General features: G+C 34.0%; 1 protein-coding gene across 7 annotated transcripts in view; it reads right to left on the reverse strand.

Annotated features, from left to right (window-relative positions):
- REV3L (REV3 like, DNA directed polymerase zeta catalytic subunit) overlaps positions 1 to 13,827 on the reverse strand; it is a 182,120-nt gene that overhangs the window by 99,335 nt on the left and 68,958 nt on the right. For 5 of the 7 annotated variants that reach the window (XR_008505367.2, XM_045865329.3, XM_045865327.3 and 2 more), the window contains exons 5-9: positions 10,581 to 10,677; positions 6,088 to 6,182; positions 5,430 to 5,534; positions 4,278 to 4,362; positions 4,042 to 4,193 (exon numbers count right to left, since the gene is read on the reverse strand). Coding sequence is in view for 6 of the 7 variants with exons in the window: in XM_045865329.3 (XP_045721285.1) it covers positions 4,042 to 4,193; positions 4,278 to 4,362; positions 5,430 to 5,534; positions 6,088 to 6,182; positions 10,581 to 10,677 (534 nt within the window). In the remaining variant the exon portion in view is untranslated. The remainder of the gene's footprint in view (positions 1 to 4,041; positions 4,194 to 4,277; positions 4,363 to 5,429; positions 5,535 to 6,087; positions 6,183 to 10,580; positions 10,678 to 13,827) is intronic. The other 2 variants (XM_045865328.3, XM_064597998.1) reach the window with 1 other exon arrangement.

Below are 13,827 nucleotides of genomic sequence, written 5' to 3' on the forward strand. Positions count from 1 at the left end.
CCAAACACAGTATTAGTAAAGTAGATATAGCAATGCTTTAAAAAAAATACCACATTGTGACAAAGAAGGGTTTCTTTCAGGAGTACACAGATAGTTTAACATTTGAAAATAAAAATCATTTTAATGTAACTATATTATCAGAGTAAAAGGAAAAAAATGCAATTTCAATAAATTCAGAAAAGAACATTTGGTAAAATTTAACTTATTATCCATTCATGATTTAAAAAAACTAAACTTCATAGCAAGCAAGCAATAGGAGATCTTAATCTAATTAAAGTTATCTGCTAACATCCCGTAGTAAATTTCATATGTAATAATAGAATATAGAAGCAATCCTTTCAAAGCCAGGAAAAAGACCATTATTTCTACTTAACATTATCTGAGTCCTTAAGCAGTGCCTTAAAAAAATTTTTTCTTTTAAAGTATGAAGATGGGTAAAGAAATAAAATTGTTATTTACAGATGAGGACTCCATACACAAAAAAATCCAACAGAAAAGACATAAACTATTAGTGCTAATAAAAGTTGCTGTAATATAAGATTGATATACAAAGGTCAGTGAAGTTCCTATATACCAGGAATTAGAAGATATAATTTTTCAAAGATAAACTTACAATTGCAACAATTATAAGGCACCTGAGAGTATATCTAAGATATCAAATTTTACAAAGAAAATGGCAAAACTCTATTGAAAGATATGAAAGAAGACCAAGTAAAATGAGAAATACATCCTGTTCATAGATGAGATGATCTGGCTTTATTAAAGATTAAAAATGTTCCTAAATCAGCCTATAAATTCAATAAACTCCCAGCAAAATCTGAACAGGGTACTTTCCAGAAATGAACCATCTGATCCTAAAATTAATATGGAGAGTTTCTTTAAAAGATCAAGAGTAGACAATTTTGTAGTTGAACAAGGTAAGATCTGCCCCTGATATATATATCAATACTTATAAATCAACAGTAATTACAACAATATAACATAATAACATAGGGGAACATAACTGAGGTGGAATAATTCAGTGGAAAAAAAATTTTGCAGTAAATATGTTGGAACTAGCTATTTACCTTCAGAAAAATATGGGGTGCTTGGGTGGCTCAGTTGGTTAAGTGTCTGGCTCTTGATTTCAGCTCAAGTCATGATATTGAGCCCCAATTCTCTTTCTCCCTCTACCCCTCCCTCTCTTATAAAGAGAGACATAATTAGATCCTTACTATATATACAAGTAAAATTTCAGATAAGTACTTATAAGACCTAAATGCGAAAAACCAAACTGTAAGCACACATAAGCTGTAGGGATGAAAACTTGCATTACATCACGATAGGGAAGGACCCAAAAGAAAATGAGCCAAGAGCATGAATAAGCAATTCTCAGATAAAGACACACAAATGCTCAAACTTATTAGTAATCAGGAAATGCAAATTAAACTGAGATACCATTTCAAAGAATCAGAATGGCAAAAAATTTTTACATCTGATACTATCAAATGATTGAAGATGTAGGGAAATATAGGCTCTAGTACACTGTGGGATTATACACTTAAGTACGATTTTATATTATTACTACTAAAATGTGATATTTTTATTATTAACATACTTCAAAACCTGAAAAATGGAGCTCTAAAAATAATAGGGCTTATGGGGCGGAAAAAGGTTAAGGCAAAATTTATGCAGCTTTGTAACCAGAACACTAATAAAATCAATAATTGGTACCTGAGGAGATAACTCAGTCAGGCAGGCAGCCAGTGTGGCCGGAGGCTGTCATAGTGGATATTAAAATGCACAGGAAATAATAGTATGGAAATGCTGGATACATTTTGATTAGAATGCAGCTGGCAGATGCTAAGACAAAGCAAATGCAAGTAGAACTCTGAGCAGGTAGGTTGCCAATGAGGTGAGCTCAGGAGACCTCAGGTGCAACCTGTCATGAGTCAGAGATGTCACAATGCTGGGATGCAACTCTTAGGGAGGAAGCCCTGGGTGTAACGATGCTCATTTGGAATTGTAGTTAAATATAGTCAAAAGAGCCTCTGCCGCTAATGCAGCAGTGTAAAGGAGGATTTCCATTTCTGCTGAAAGCTGTAATCCTACTCCTGCTATTCTGGCTCTCCTTGCCTAGAAAAATTGCATATGAAACAATGTGACTTTGGAGTAAAACTTTTTTTTTTTAAGATTTTATTTATTTGATAGAGAGACAGACAGCGAGAGTGGGAACAGAAGCAGGAGTGGGAAAGGGAGAAGCAGGCTTCCCCCTGAGCAGGGAGCCCAATGCGGGGCTGGATCCCAGGACCCTGGGATCATGATCTGAGCCGAAGGCAGACGCTTAACAACTGAGCCATCCAGGTGCCCCTGGAGTAAAACTTTCATTATTCTTTTATTTACTAATCGTGTATAATCTAACTACCTTACAGAAACCCTGTTAGAACAGATGCTGTCTAGGTAGAGTACTTATACCCTAAGACCTGGCAAATTACACTTCTGTATGTTTTCTGTGGAGAAACTCTTGCCACAAGATGACAAAAATAACACTATTAATAACAGTTAAAAAGTGAAAACCATCTAATAGTTGTAGAGAAGCAGATAAACGTGTTTAGTCTTACAAAGGAACACTATTCAGCAGCTAAAATGAGTGAACTAGAGACATGTATGAACAAGGATAGATTTCAAAATTATAATGTTGACATAAAAGATACTCAACATCATTAGTAATGAGGGAAAGGTTAATTAAAACTATGAGATGCCATTTCACACACACTAGAACGGCTATATAAAAAAGACAAATAACAAGTGTTCATGAGGATGCAGGGTCACTGGAACCTTCACAAAATGCTGGTGGAAATGTAAAAAGTATAGTCACTTTGGAAAACAGTATTGTAGTTTATTAAAAAGTTAAATACAAGTTTACCAAATGACCCAGCAATTCCATTCTTGGTGTCTCTCAAGAGACAAATACACATCTACACAAAGACTTACATATAAGTGTTCATAGCAGCATTATTTTTAAGAGCCAAAAAAGTGAAAACAACTCCAATACCCATTAACTGATGAATGAATTAACAAAATATGGTAATATCCATAAAATACAATACTATCTGATAATAAAATTAAACAAATTGAAATACTGGTAGATACTACAATATGGATGAACTGGAAATATTATGCTAAATGAAAGAAGACATAAAAGATCACATATTGTGTAATTTCATTTATATGCTATATCTAGAAAAGGCAAATCTTGAAAGTGGATTAGTGATTACTTAGGGTTGAAGGTGGGAACAGATGTGACTGCAAATGGACACAAGGAATCCTCTGAAGTGAAAGAAATGTTCTAAAATTGAATTATGGGGATGTTTGCACAACTCTATAAATTTACTAAATCACTGAATTGTACACTTAAAGATTTTTTATTTATTTGTCAGAGAGAGAGAGAAAGAGAGCAGAAGCAGGGGGGAGTGGCAGACAGAGCAGGCAGAAGGAGAAGCCGGCTCCCCACTGATCAAGTAGCCGGGTTCGGGACTCAATCCCAGGAACCTGGAATCACGATCTGAGCAGAAGGCAGACACTTAACCTACTGAGCCACCCAGGCATCCCTGAATTGTACACTTAAAATGAGTGTGCTTTATGTTATACAAATTATACCTTAATTAATTAAAAAGTAGGCTCCACACCCAGCATGGAGCCCAACGTGGAGCTTGAACTCACAACCCAAAGATCAAGACCTAAGCTGAGATCAAGAGTCAGATGCTTAACTGACTGAGCCACCCAGGTGCCTCCTCAATTACATTATATCAAGTAGAACACCATTTATGTAAAATTTAAAATCTAAAATAGCAGTATATATTATGGACATACGTACATAAGAAAATATAAAATCATATGGTAACAATTTACAACAACTTTAGAATAGTGTTTACCTCTAGAAATGAAGAAAAGGTAAAGGAATGGGAGAAACTTAGCTAAGTCAACCAAATACTAATCTCAGTGCTAGATATACAGATGTCTATTATAGTATTTTCTGTATACTTGCAAAACAAACCTCACCTTTGCTCAACTCTTTATCTTTGTGGACTTCTACCATATTAGCTGGCGTACACTGAAGAATATCAGGAGACAGAACTTCAGAGTGCAATGTTAACTCAGCAGAGAACTCCTGAGATCCATCGCTGTAGTCCACTGATCCTGATAATGTTCTGCTTAATTAAAACATATCCTTTATAACAAACTAGATAACAAAGCAATAAAATTAGTTCTGAGATCTATAATAAATAACCACTTACACAGAGAAATCATTCTGTTTGAGAATTTCCTGAAGTCTCTTCTGAAAAATTTTTTCATTTTCTGTTGCTGGCACAAACCTGCGATCTTTGAATTTTAAAAGTGCATTAAAACATGTAGATAACAAATGAATGAAATATTTTCCTTTCTCTTAGAGTAGTTTTAAAATGGTAACAATTTCCTATCTTTCTCTTGACACATATAATACCACCTAAAAGTAGTCCTATTATTAAATCAAACAAAAGAGAAACAGTTGTTACTGAAGCTAGAAAATTAAGCACTTAAAGTCAGTTCAAGATTAAGTTCTATAATTGTAACTTAAATCTAAAACAAAAACATTGTTCTCTACCTATAAATGTATCGCACACTCTGAACCTAGAAATTTCCCCCTTATAAAATATTTCTATCTTAATAGGCATTCAAAATTTATCATAGCATTTTAGTGTCCAAGACATAATAAAAATTTTAATTGGACTTCAATGTATACTTACTACTGTATTTCAAATATATTTACCTTCTGAATTATGTCTTTTTATTCTTTTACATATATCTTTAATTCTTTTAGTTTTATTTAAAATTTTTTATTGTATCCATGGCATTTATTTAAGCCCTCATATTCTTTTCTGAATGTAGCAGAATTTAGTAATACATAAAATGAGTATTTTCTTCAGAGCTGTACAAGATGATCAAAGCGGGAATTTATAGGACATACCCAGTAGTTTAAGGGCAGTATTTCAAAGCTTTCATTTTCAAAGCTTAATGAACAAAATACAGTGTTTCTAAGTTGGGACTCTTATCTTCTGTGAGTATTCTAGCTCATTTGGAAATACAAAAGCCTAGAACATACTAGAAAATAAAAAAGGAGCTAAGAGGTGGGACAAGAAGACAAGGTAAGGTGAAAAACCAAGGGCAATGAAGATGCCAATTTCTATGGGGATAGGGGGTGTGGGTGGAGGGAGAGAACAATGAGTGACACTTTGGAGGTAAAGAATTACAGTTCAGAGCAATGACAATAGGAAAAAACTAGAACATTTAAAGGTAATTTGAAAAATAAAATTTAATGTCAAGGTAAAAACTCAATGGCTTAAACTTTTCTATTAGAATATTTAGTGTAAAAAAAAAAAAAAATCACCAGAGTACTATTAGGTTTATACCTTGTGATTCGGGTTGGCTAATTTGAGAAGTTTCATTTCTGTTTCTTCGCCGTTGCTTTTCATCTTCCCATATGGCCTGCAGACCAGGGTTTCCACCAATTTGACCTATAATCACAACAATACTTCAATACAACAAGGATCAAAGTGAAAAATACTTGCTCAGAAAAAGAAATCCAAAATTAAAAAAAAAAAATACTGCCTTAAAAAAATTACCTGCTTTGTGTAATAAAACGACCAAACATTCCCAATTTACATTATCACATTATTCCTTTTTTAGTTTTCTTCCTCCTGGCTCCCGAAACCCATCAAATGAGTAAGATTTAAACATGTGATGACAGCTAATACACCTAAGAGTCCCCTCCCTGGTATATAACCTGAAAATTAAAAAATTAAAAGGCAGAGTATATGAAATTCTTTTATGATGGCTAATGTATTTAGTGTCTTACTTTAGGCTCATGTCTACGCAAACATACTTACATGAATGAAAATATTAATGAAAAAATGACCATCTCATCAGAGGTACAGAAGAAATCTTCATAACATTTTGCATCCTCCTTCTATAACATGTTACTTCCCTACTAATGTTTTCTTCCCTATTTTTTCCACTCCGGCCATTAAATTTTAAAATAAAAACACATATTAATAATTGTGTATATACCTTCGATGTCCAGCCGATTTAAGATATCAGCAGCTACAGCATCCACTTCTAATTCACATGTACTCTGTGGTTCAACACCTTCCAGTATTAAAGAGCTGTATTAAGAAGATATCAAAAAATATAATAATTAGGGGGTGCCTGGCTGGCTCAGTCGGTAAAGCATGCAACTCTTGATCTTGGGGCTGTGAGTTCAAGCCCCACAATGGGCAGAGATTACTTAAAAAATAAATGACATTTAAAATATATATATCACATAAAAGAAAATTTTCTGAAGACTTTTCTTATATAATTTTTCATGTTTAGTGATATTATAGTAAGTCACAATTATTTATGACACATTTGATACTGTGTGTGTACATATAAAGAAATAAAAAACAGGAAGAGAAAAATACAAAACCTATTGTATTGACAACTCTATTGAGATCCTTTTTCAGTATATTTTATATATTTTGGTTCATTATATATATATATATATTTTTAAAGATTTTATTTATTCATTCATGAGAGACAGAGAGAGAGAGAGAGAGGCAGAGGGAGAAGCAGGCTCCCAAGGAGCAGGGAGCCCGATGCGGGACTCGATCCCAGGACCCTGGGATCACGACCTGAGCCGAAGGCAGACACTTAACCATCTGAGCCACCCAGGCGCCCGGTTCATTATATTTTATATATAAGGAAAGTACAATGCTTTAGCATGTGGGTCATATCCAGGGTAGAATGGGATTAGATAACAGAGGGACAACAGAGGGATACAGAAACCATATATATTTGTAATGACTTGCCTAGAGGCATCTTGCTCTGTAATCACAGATGGTTGTAAAAAATGAGGACAGAATATGCAACAAGAGATAAGGGGAAGTAAGCATACTGAAAAGTGGGCAAATAATACTGTTCTCCCTGTCCTCAACTACTGCTGAGCTGAGGAACACTGTAAAAGTCTTCATAACTACAGAACTGAGAAACTATATGAGTTCAACAGTGGGATCATAGCTAAGAAAAGTGGTGATACCACAAGGCATTAATTCTTATGACAACTTCAGAGGGTTGTTCCCCACTAATGTTCTTTTACTCAAAAGCATTTTTTTTTTCATCAGAGCTGGATTAGGAAGACACCACATAACTGTCCCTGTTTGATAGAGTGAACGTACAACATCTAATGTGGATACCAGTTTGCTCATTCTAAAATTTAGATCTTCTACAAATATGGACCCCAAATGAAAAGGAGAACTTTTACTAGAAAGTGGGTGATGGCAGATTTCATTAACATTTTTAGTTGAAAGGTTTTTTTTTTATATTTTAAGAGAAACATATTAGCAAAACCTAATTTTCCACTGTCTATTCCTAAGGAAATCCCTATATGTGTATACATATACGTGTAGATACAAAACACATACATATCTTTTTCCATTGATAGGGAAGGGACATATTAGCCAACCTATCAAAATATATCCCTTTTACTTTCAGAAAAAAATAATTATCAATGTAACTTGCCTTTTTTATTCATATAATTTAATAAAATCAGTTTTGCCATGAATTGAAATAGTAGATAAAATAGTTTTTGGTCAACAGTTTTCTTTTACCAAAAAATTTCACAATTTTTGCAAGAATTATACTGTAAATTTCAAGGGTGAATTTTCCAGGAGTAGCATATTTGTGATAAAAGATGGGAAGAATAACATTAAAAAAATGCAATCTCATAGTAAAAATTTACAACTATTTCTTGCCCTTATTACAAAACTACTTTAGACATTCAGAACAGGAGGTGTTCCTAGGGAAAGAAGTAGTTTTTACAATTAAAAATTTGTTTCCAGTAGATAGAAAAACCATAAGTAAAAAATTTGAGTGAGCAAAACATGTAAACCATTCATTATAATCATGAAAAGTAGATAAGCCATATGATAGTAACTAGACAATTGTGCCTCTCTGAACATTTCTGTTTCTAGCTTAACACAACAGACCTACTAATTAGAATCACTGAGGGTGGAGCTCAAACATCTATAATTTTAAAAGTCTCTTCAGATCAATTGATGGGCAGCCAGGGTTGAGATTACTGCAGTAGACTTGACTTTTGTGGATTCAACACTCTGGCAAAGGACCCTGAAGGTCCATGATATGTGGTAATTTACAATGAGTTAACAAGTAGGGTTAGCAGAACTGCTAACTCAGCACTCTCATCTCTTACGAGGTTGCTGCTATTTGTCATGGTCCTTGTAATAATGTTTGTGAGGGAATATAAAACGTTTAAAAAAAAAAAAAAAGGTACCCAGCAAGAAGGTGATAACAACACTGGGGACGGAAATGAGACTAATAAAATCTAAGAATACTAATCCATGACAACATTTTTTGACATTATGCTATTTGTACTTGGTGAAACAATGGATTCTCATGTTAATTAAAATATAAGCATCCCCAGAATAAAAAAATGTGGGATAATCTGAGACAAAAATATATAGCTATCCTATATTTATTATAAATTCTGAGTACCTCGTCTAATTTCACTAGTTTGCCTATTTGTATCTTTGCTCATAATTTGTCAGTTAAGAATAAAATGGGCTCCCCCAAAACAGTCTAAGTTGCAATCTTTTCATTATATATGGTTTCCCCAAACTTACTTCTAACCAGTAAAGCTTTACTATGACCTAACTATAAAGATGGTTGCTTATAAACGGATTTCTCATACTAATAAATTCTGTTCTTATTTGATCAAGCAAAACACGTTATTAAATATGGAACTTTGAAAACTAAAGGCTCTAGTGAATAGGTAAAGTCCTTGGATCAAATTGATGTGCTCCAATTTCGGAAAGATAGAGGACTGGTATCACAGGCATAAAAAAATGAAGGCAGCAAGTAGCTTCTTGGTCACTTCGCTCTGGACTGATTAGAACTTGAATTTGATGTGGTAAATAATATTTTGTTTAAACTTAATACCATTTCAACATGATTAAAAAACAATTCTGCTGTACCTGAGAGGAACCAACAAGTACACCTGTATGCATATGTGAACATGTGTGTGCACGTTTATCAAAAAGTCCTAACACTTGTTAAGGTCAATCAAGAGGTAAGGCAAGTCACTGTGCATATCACTTTGAAGTCCTCGAAGTTTCGTTCTGGTACAATTATTTCTGTCATAAAACAATGTATTTCTATCATTATTTAGTGAAATTCTTTCTTAACTTTAGCTATTAAAAGCCCAAATAGGGGTGCCTGGATGGCTCAGTCGTTAAGTGTCTGCCTTTGGCTCAGGTGATGGTCCCGGGGTTCTGGGATCGAGCCCCACATTGGGCTCCCTGCTCAGCAGGAAGCCTGCTTCTCCCTCTCCCACTCCCCCTGCTTGTGTTCCCTTTCTTGCTGTGTCTCTCTCTCAAATAAATAAAATCTTTAAAAAAAAAAAAAGCCCAAGTAATTCTAAAATGTGGAAATTCTGTGAAGTACATATTAGGATCTTAAACAACAAAAACTTTATATTTTTTTTAAAGATACCTCAGATACCTCTCTGAATTCTTTTTTTTTTTTTTTTAAGATTTTATTTATTTATTTGAGAGAGAGAATGAGAGAGCACAAGAGGGAGAGCGGGAGAGGGAGAAGCAGACTCCCCACTGAGCAGGGAGCCTGACGTGGGACTCCAGGATCATGACCTGAGCCGAAGGCAGTCGCTTAACCAACTGACCCACCCAGGCGCCACCTCTCTGAATTCTATGTATAAAATTATTATTGATAATTTAGATAGGCACTAATTACATATCTGCTTTATGGTAGGGAATTCTAAACATCTGGAAAATGTTATCTCCTCCAGAAAGTCTAATAAATAATATACTTGGTCAAAAGAAATCACAAACTACATTATTCATACACACTATGTCAACTTACATTTTTTCCATAAAAATATTTAGAAATTTGGGAGTTATTTTTATTAACAATATTTGCTATTTACATTTTAAATTGCTATTTTATATGTGATTTTTATTTGACAAGTTATAGGATAACAATTTACAATGCATAATGAAGACATGTTGGAGAGAAGTATAAAAATTTATACCCAGATTACTTTTATTAATTAGATGATAAGTAGGTCTATTTTCATCTTATTTCCAAGGTCTGTTTTTAAAATCTGTGATTCCATTTAACATACTAATGTTGAGATTTGCTTCTCTGACAGACTTGTAGATTAAAAAATATATATAACGCTGGGCGCCTGGGTGGCTCAGTTGGTTAAGCGACTGCCTTCGGCTCGGGTCATGATCCTGGAGTCCCGGGATCGAGTCCCGCATCGAGTCCCGCATCGGGCTCCCTGCTCAGCGGGGTGTCTGCTTCTCCCTCTGACCCTCTTCCCTCTTGTGCTGTCTCTCATTCTCTCTCTCAAATAAATAAATAAAATCTTTAAAAAAAAATATATATATATATATATAACGTTAAGATTAAATTATAGTAACCACTGATTTCTGAATACATTAGGATATACATAAAGAGGTTTTTTTTCCTTTACGACATTAACTAACCTTGGTATTTCATCTTCTTCCCACAGAAATAAAGTACCAGTAAGAGAATTTCCTGGTAGCCGATCCTTGCAAGATCCAGTTGTACGCAATGAATCACCTAGGAATAGAAAGGTTAAAGGGGATAAATTCTATTTTTAACTTGCACACAATTACCCTTTAAGTAAAATAATATATAACCTATATGACTAGTTCCTAAAATGGTGCCCTTAAAATGCATACACACACAGGAATGCATATGCACAGCTGAGAACAATGGTTCCAAACTAAGAGGGGACAAAAGTATTTCTAATATGGATATGAGAAATAGAAACAATACTTAGATACTGGAATAAAAGTATGACACATTTAAGTGTGCTATTGTGGTAGGTATGATTAAAAACTCATTTTGAAAATAATGAAGAATTAAGAATTTTTATAGACTTTAAAACTCCTAGGGTATTCTGTATGAATCTCCACTAAAATTCTAGTGGAAATCAGATTCCAGATAAGATTCAAAACATACTTTAACACTAATCCCTGAACAAAAAATATGCAACACATTTCAGAAGTGGTGGCAGATAACAGTGAGTGGAAACCTGGGGCAAATGCAAAACAATTTGACCAGCAGTGGAAGAAGTGACTATGCATGTTTACTTGTCTAGGTTTCAGGCACTGAGTCCTGGGGCATACTTTGAAGTAGTCTCTAAACTTTTCTGTGATCTTTTGTGGGAATTTAAATTCTAAGAGAAAGCTTAATTGAGTAGCATGGAAAGAATCCTAAGAAAGATACTAAATTTGTAATCTTTTCCAGCTAAATGTAATGCTTTGTTTTTGTTTGTTGTTGTTGTTAAGTAGGCACCATGTCAGCGTGGAGCCCAACAAGGGGCTGGAACTCATGACCCTGAGATCAAGACCTGAGCTGACATTAAGAGTCAGACACTCAACCAAATGAACCACCCGGGTGCCCCAGTACTTTGATCTTATTTGGTGAGCTTGATCACAAAATCGTGTAATTAAAACTGAGAACAGGGGGCGCCTGGGTGGATCAGTCAGTTAAGCGGCTGCCTTCGGCTCAGGTCATGATCCCATGGTCCTGGGATCGAGCCCTACATTGGGATCCCTGCTCAACGGGGAGTCCGCTTCTCCCTCTTCCTCTACTGTTCCCCCGGCTTGTGCTCTCTGTCAAACAAATGGATAAAATCTTAAAAAAAAAAAGAATGAGATCAGGTACTACCATCTTTGTTATTTCCATAAAACACATGCCAAAACATGTAAGTGATTTTACATAACTTCAGAAGTTTTTAAAGACTTTGCTGTTAGGTGGCTAGGGCATTAATATGAAATTACTTTGTAAGTTGAAAATTACCATAAATATTATTTTCTAATAAATTTATATGAAAAAAGAATCTACACAAATTTACTGATTCAAAGTTATTGATAACATTATAAAAATTCATTTTACCTACTTTTATGTGTTTTAGCATATTTCCCTAAAGAACATGGAAACTCCCTAACTTATATATATATATACACACACACACATAAAATTTTTCAATTGTGGATGTTAAAATATGTAATATAAAATACCTCTGTGGTGCTCAAAATATTTACTCTATTTATTTTATATACTTCACCTTAACAACTATAGTAGTTAGCACCATTTCTATTTCATCTGATACCTGATTATATAACTGAAATACTGAGAAAAGCTGTATATGCATATAAAATGTTAAAATTCCTAAATCTTTACTTTTGAATTTACTCCATTTACAAAAGTAAGACTACATTATGTACATTAACTTGTCTTATAAAATAAAAATGTTAACTTATGCATATATATTAATTTACTGTAAGAAGTTAACAGTTTAACTATATGATGTCTGAGAAATGTAAAATATAAAAAAGTGATTCACTTATTCTTTCCATGATTTCATTATAACCTTTTATACAAAACAAGCAAGACAAAACAAACCAAAACCTGAGGGCCATTTAGTATAATGAATTGAGATATAAATTTTATTTCATCATACTTGCAGCAATTTCCCTGCTTTTAATTTCCAAATAAATTTCATGTATTTCTGCCTTCAAATTGTAAAAATTTTCCATATCTTAAAAAAAATTCCTTCTAATTAACATTCTAATAATACTCATCTAACTTCTGTAACTAAAATAAATGGCTTACATATATTTGACAACTCAAACTCTTCTCATGCTTTTTTCCTATTGGAAATAAACTTTTGCAAAAATTACCTCCTTTTCCTATAAAAACCTCCTGTTCATAGTCTAGAATCTTTTCCATTCTTCAATCCTAATTGAGCTCTCATCTATATTTGATACTAATAATCAACCTGTTATATTCTTTTATTCCCCCAATAACCTTTTTATTTTGGAATAATTTTACATTTATAGAGAAGTTGCAAGGGTAGTACAGAGTTTCTACGTATTGCTTACCAAGTCTCCCCTACTGTTAACATTTTACATTACAACGGTACGTCTGTCAAAATAAACTGACACAGACACATTAACTAAACGGCACACTTTATTTGAATTTCACCAGTTTTTCCACTGTTGTCCACTTTCCATTTCACAATCCTATCTAGGACACCACACTGCATCTAGTTATCCCATCTCCTTAAGTCTCCTCTGGTCTATTTCTCAGTCTTTCCTTGTTTTTCATGGCCTTGAGAATCATGAGTACTGGCCAGGTAACCTGTAGAAGGTACCCCCATGTATGGGTTTGTCTGACGTTTTTCTCATCATTAGACTGTGGTAATGGGTTTATGAAGTATCACAGAGATGAAGTGTTCTCCTCATCACCTCATATGAAGGGGTACACAATAACCACATGACACCACTGAGGATGTTAACCTTCAACATTTGGCTAAGGTATAGTTCTATGGGTCTGATAAATATATAGACCCATGCAGTACCATACAGAATAATTCCTTCACCCTAAAAGTTTCCCTGTACATTTGCTTTGTAGTCAATACTCCCCTGTCCTTCAATCCCTGGCAACCACTAATATGTTTTCCATTTCTATAGTTTTGCCTTTTCCAGAATGTTATATGAATGAAATCATCCAGTTAGTAGCCTTTGGGTCTAGCTTCTTTCATTCAGTAAAATGCGTTAAAGATTCACCAATGTTGTATGAATCAATAGCTTGATGCTTTTTATTGATAAACAGTATTACACTGTATGGTTATATCACAGTTTATCCATTGCCCCAATGAGTGGACATCTTGGTTACTTTAGACTTTTAGCAATTATG

The sequence above is a fragment of the Mirounga angustirostris genome, unplaced genomic scaffold (genome assembly GCF_029215605.1).
Source record: "Mirounga angustirostris isolate CCGP_5_RB_7025 unplaced genomic scaffold, mMirAng1.0.hap1 SCAF_8, whole genome shotgun sequence".
Classification (NCBI taxonomy): Eukaryota; Metazoa; Chordata; class Mammalia; order Carnivora; family Phocidae; genus Mirounga; species Mirounga angustirostris.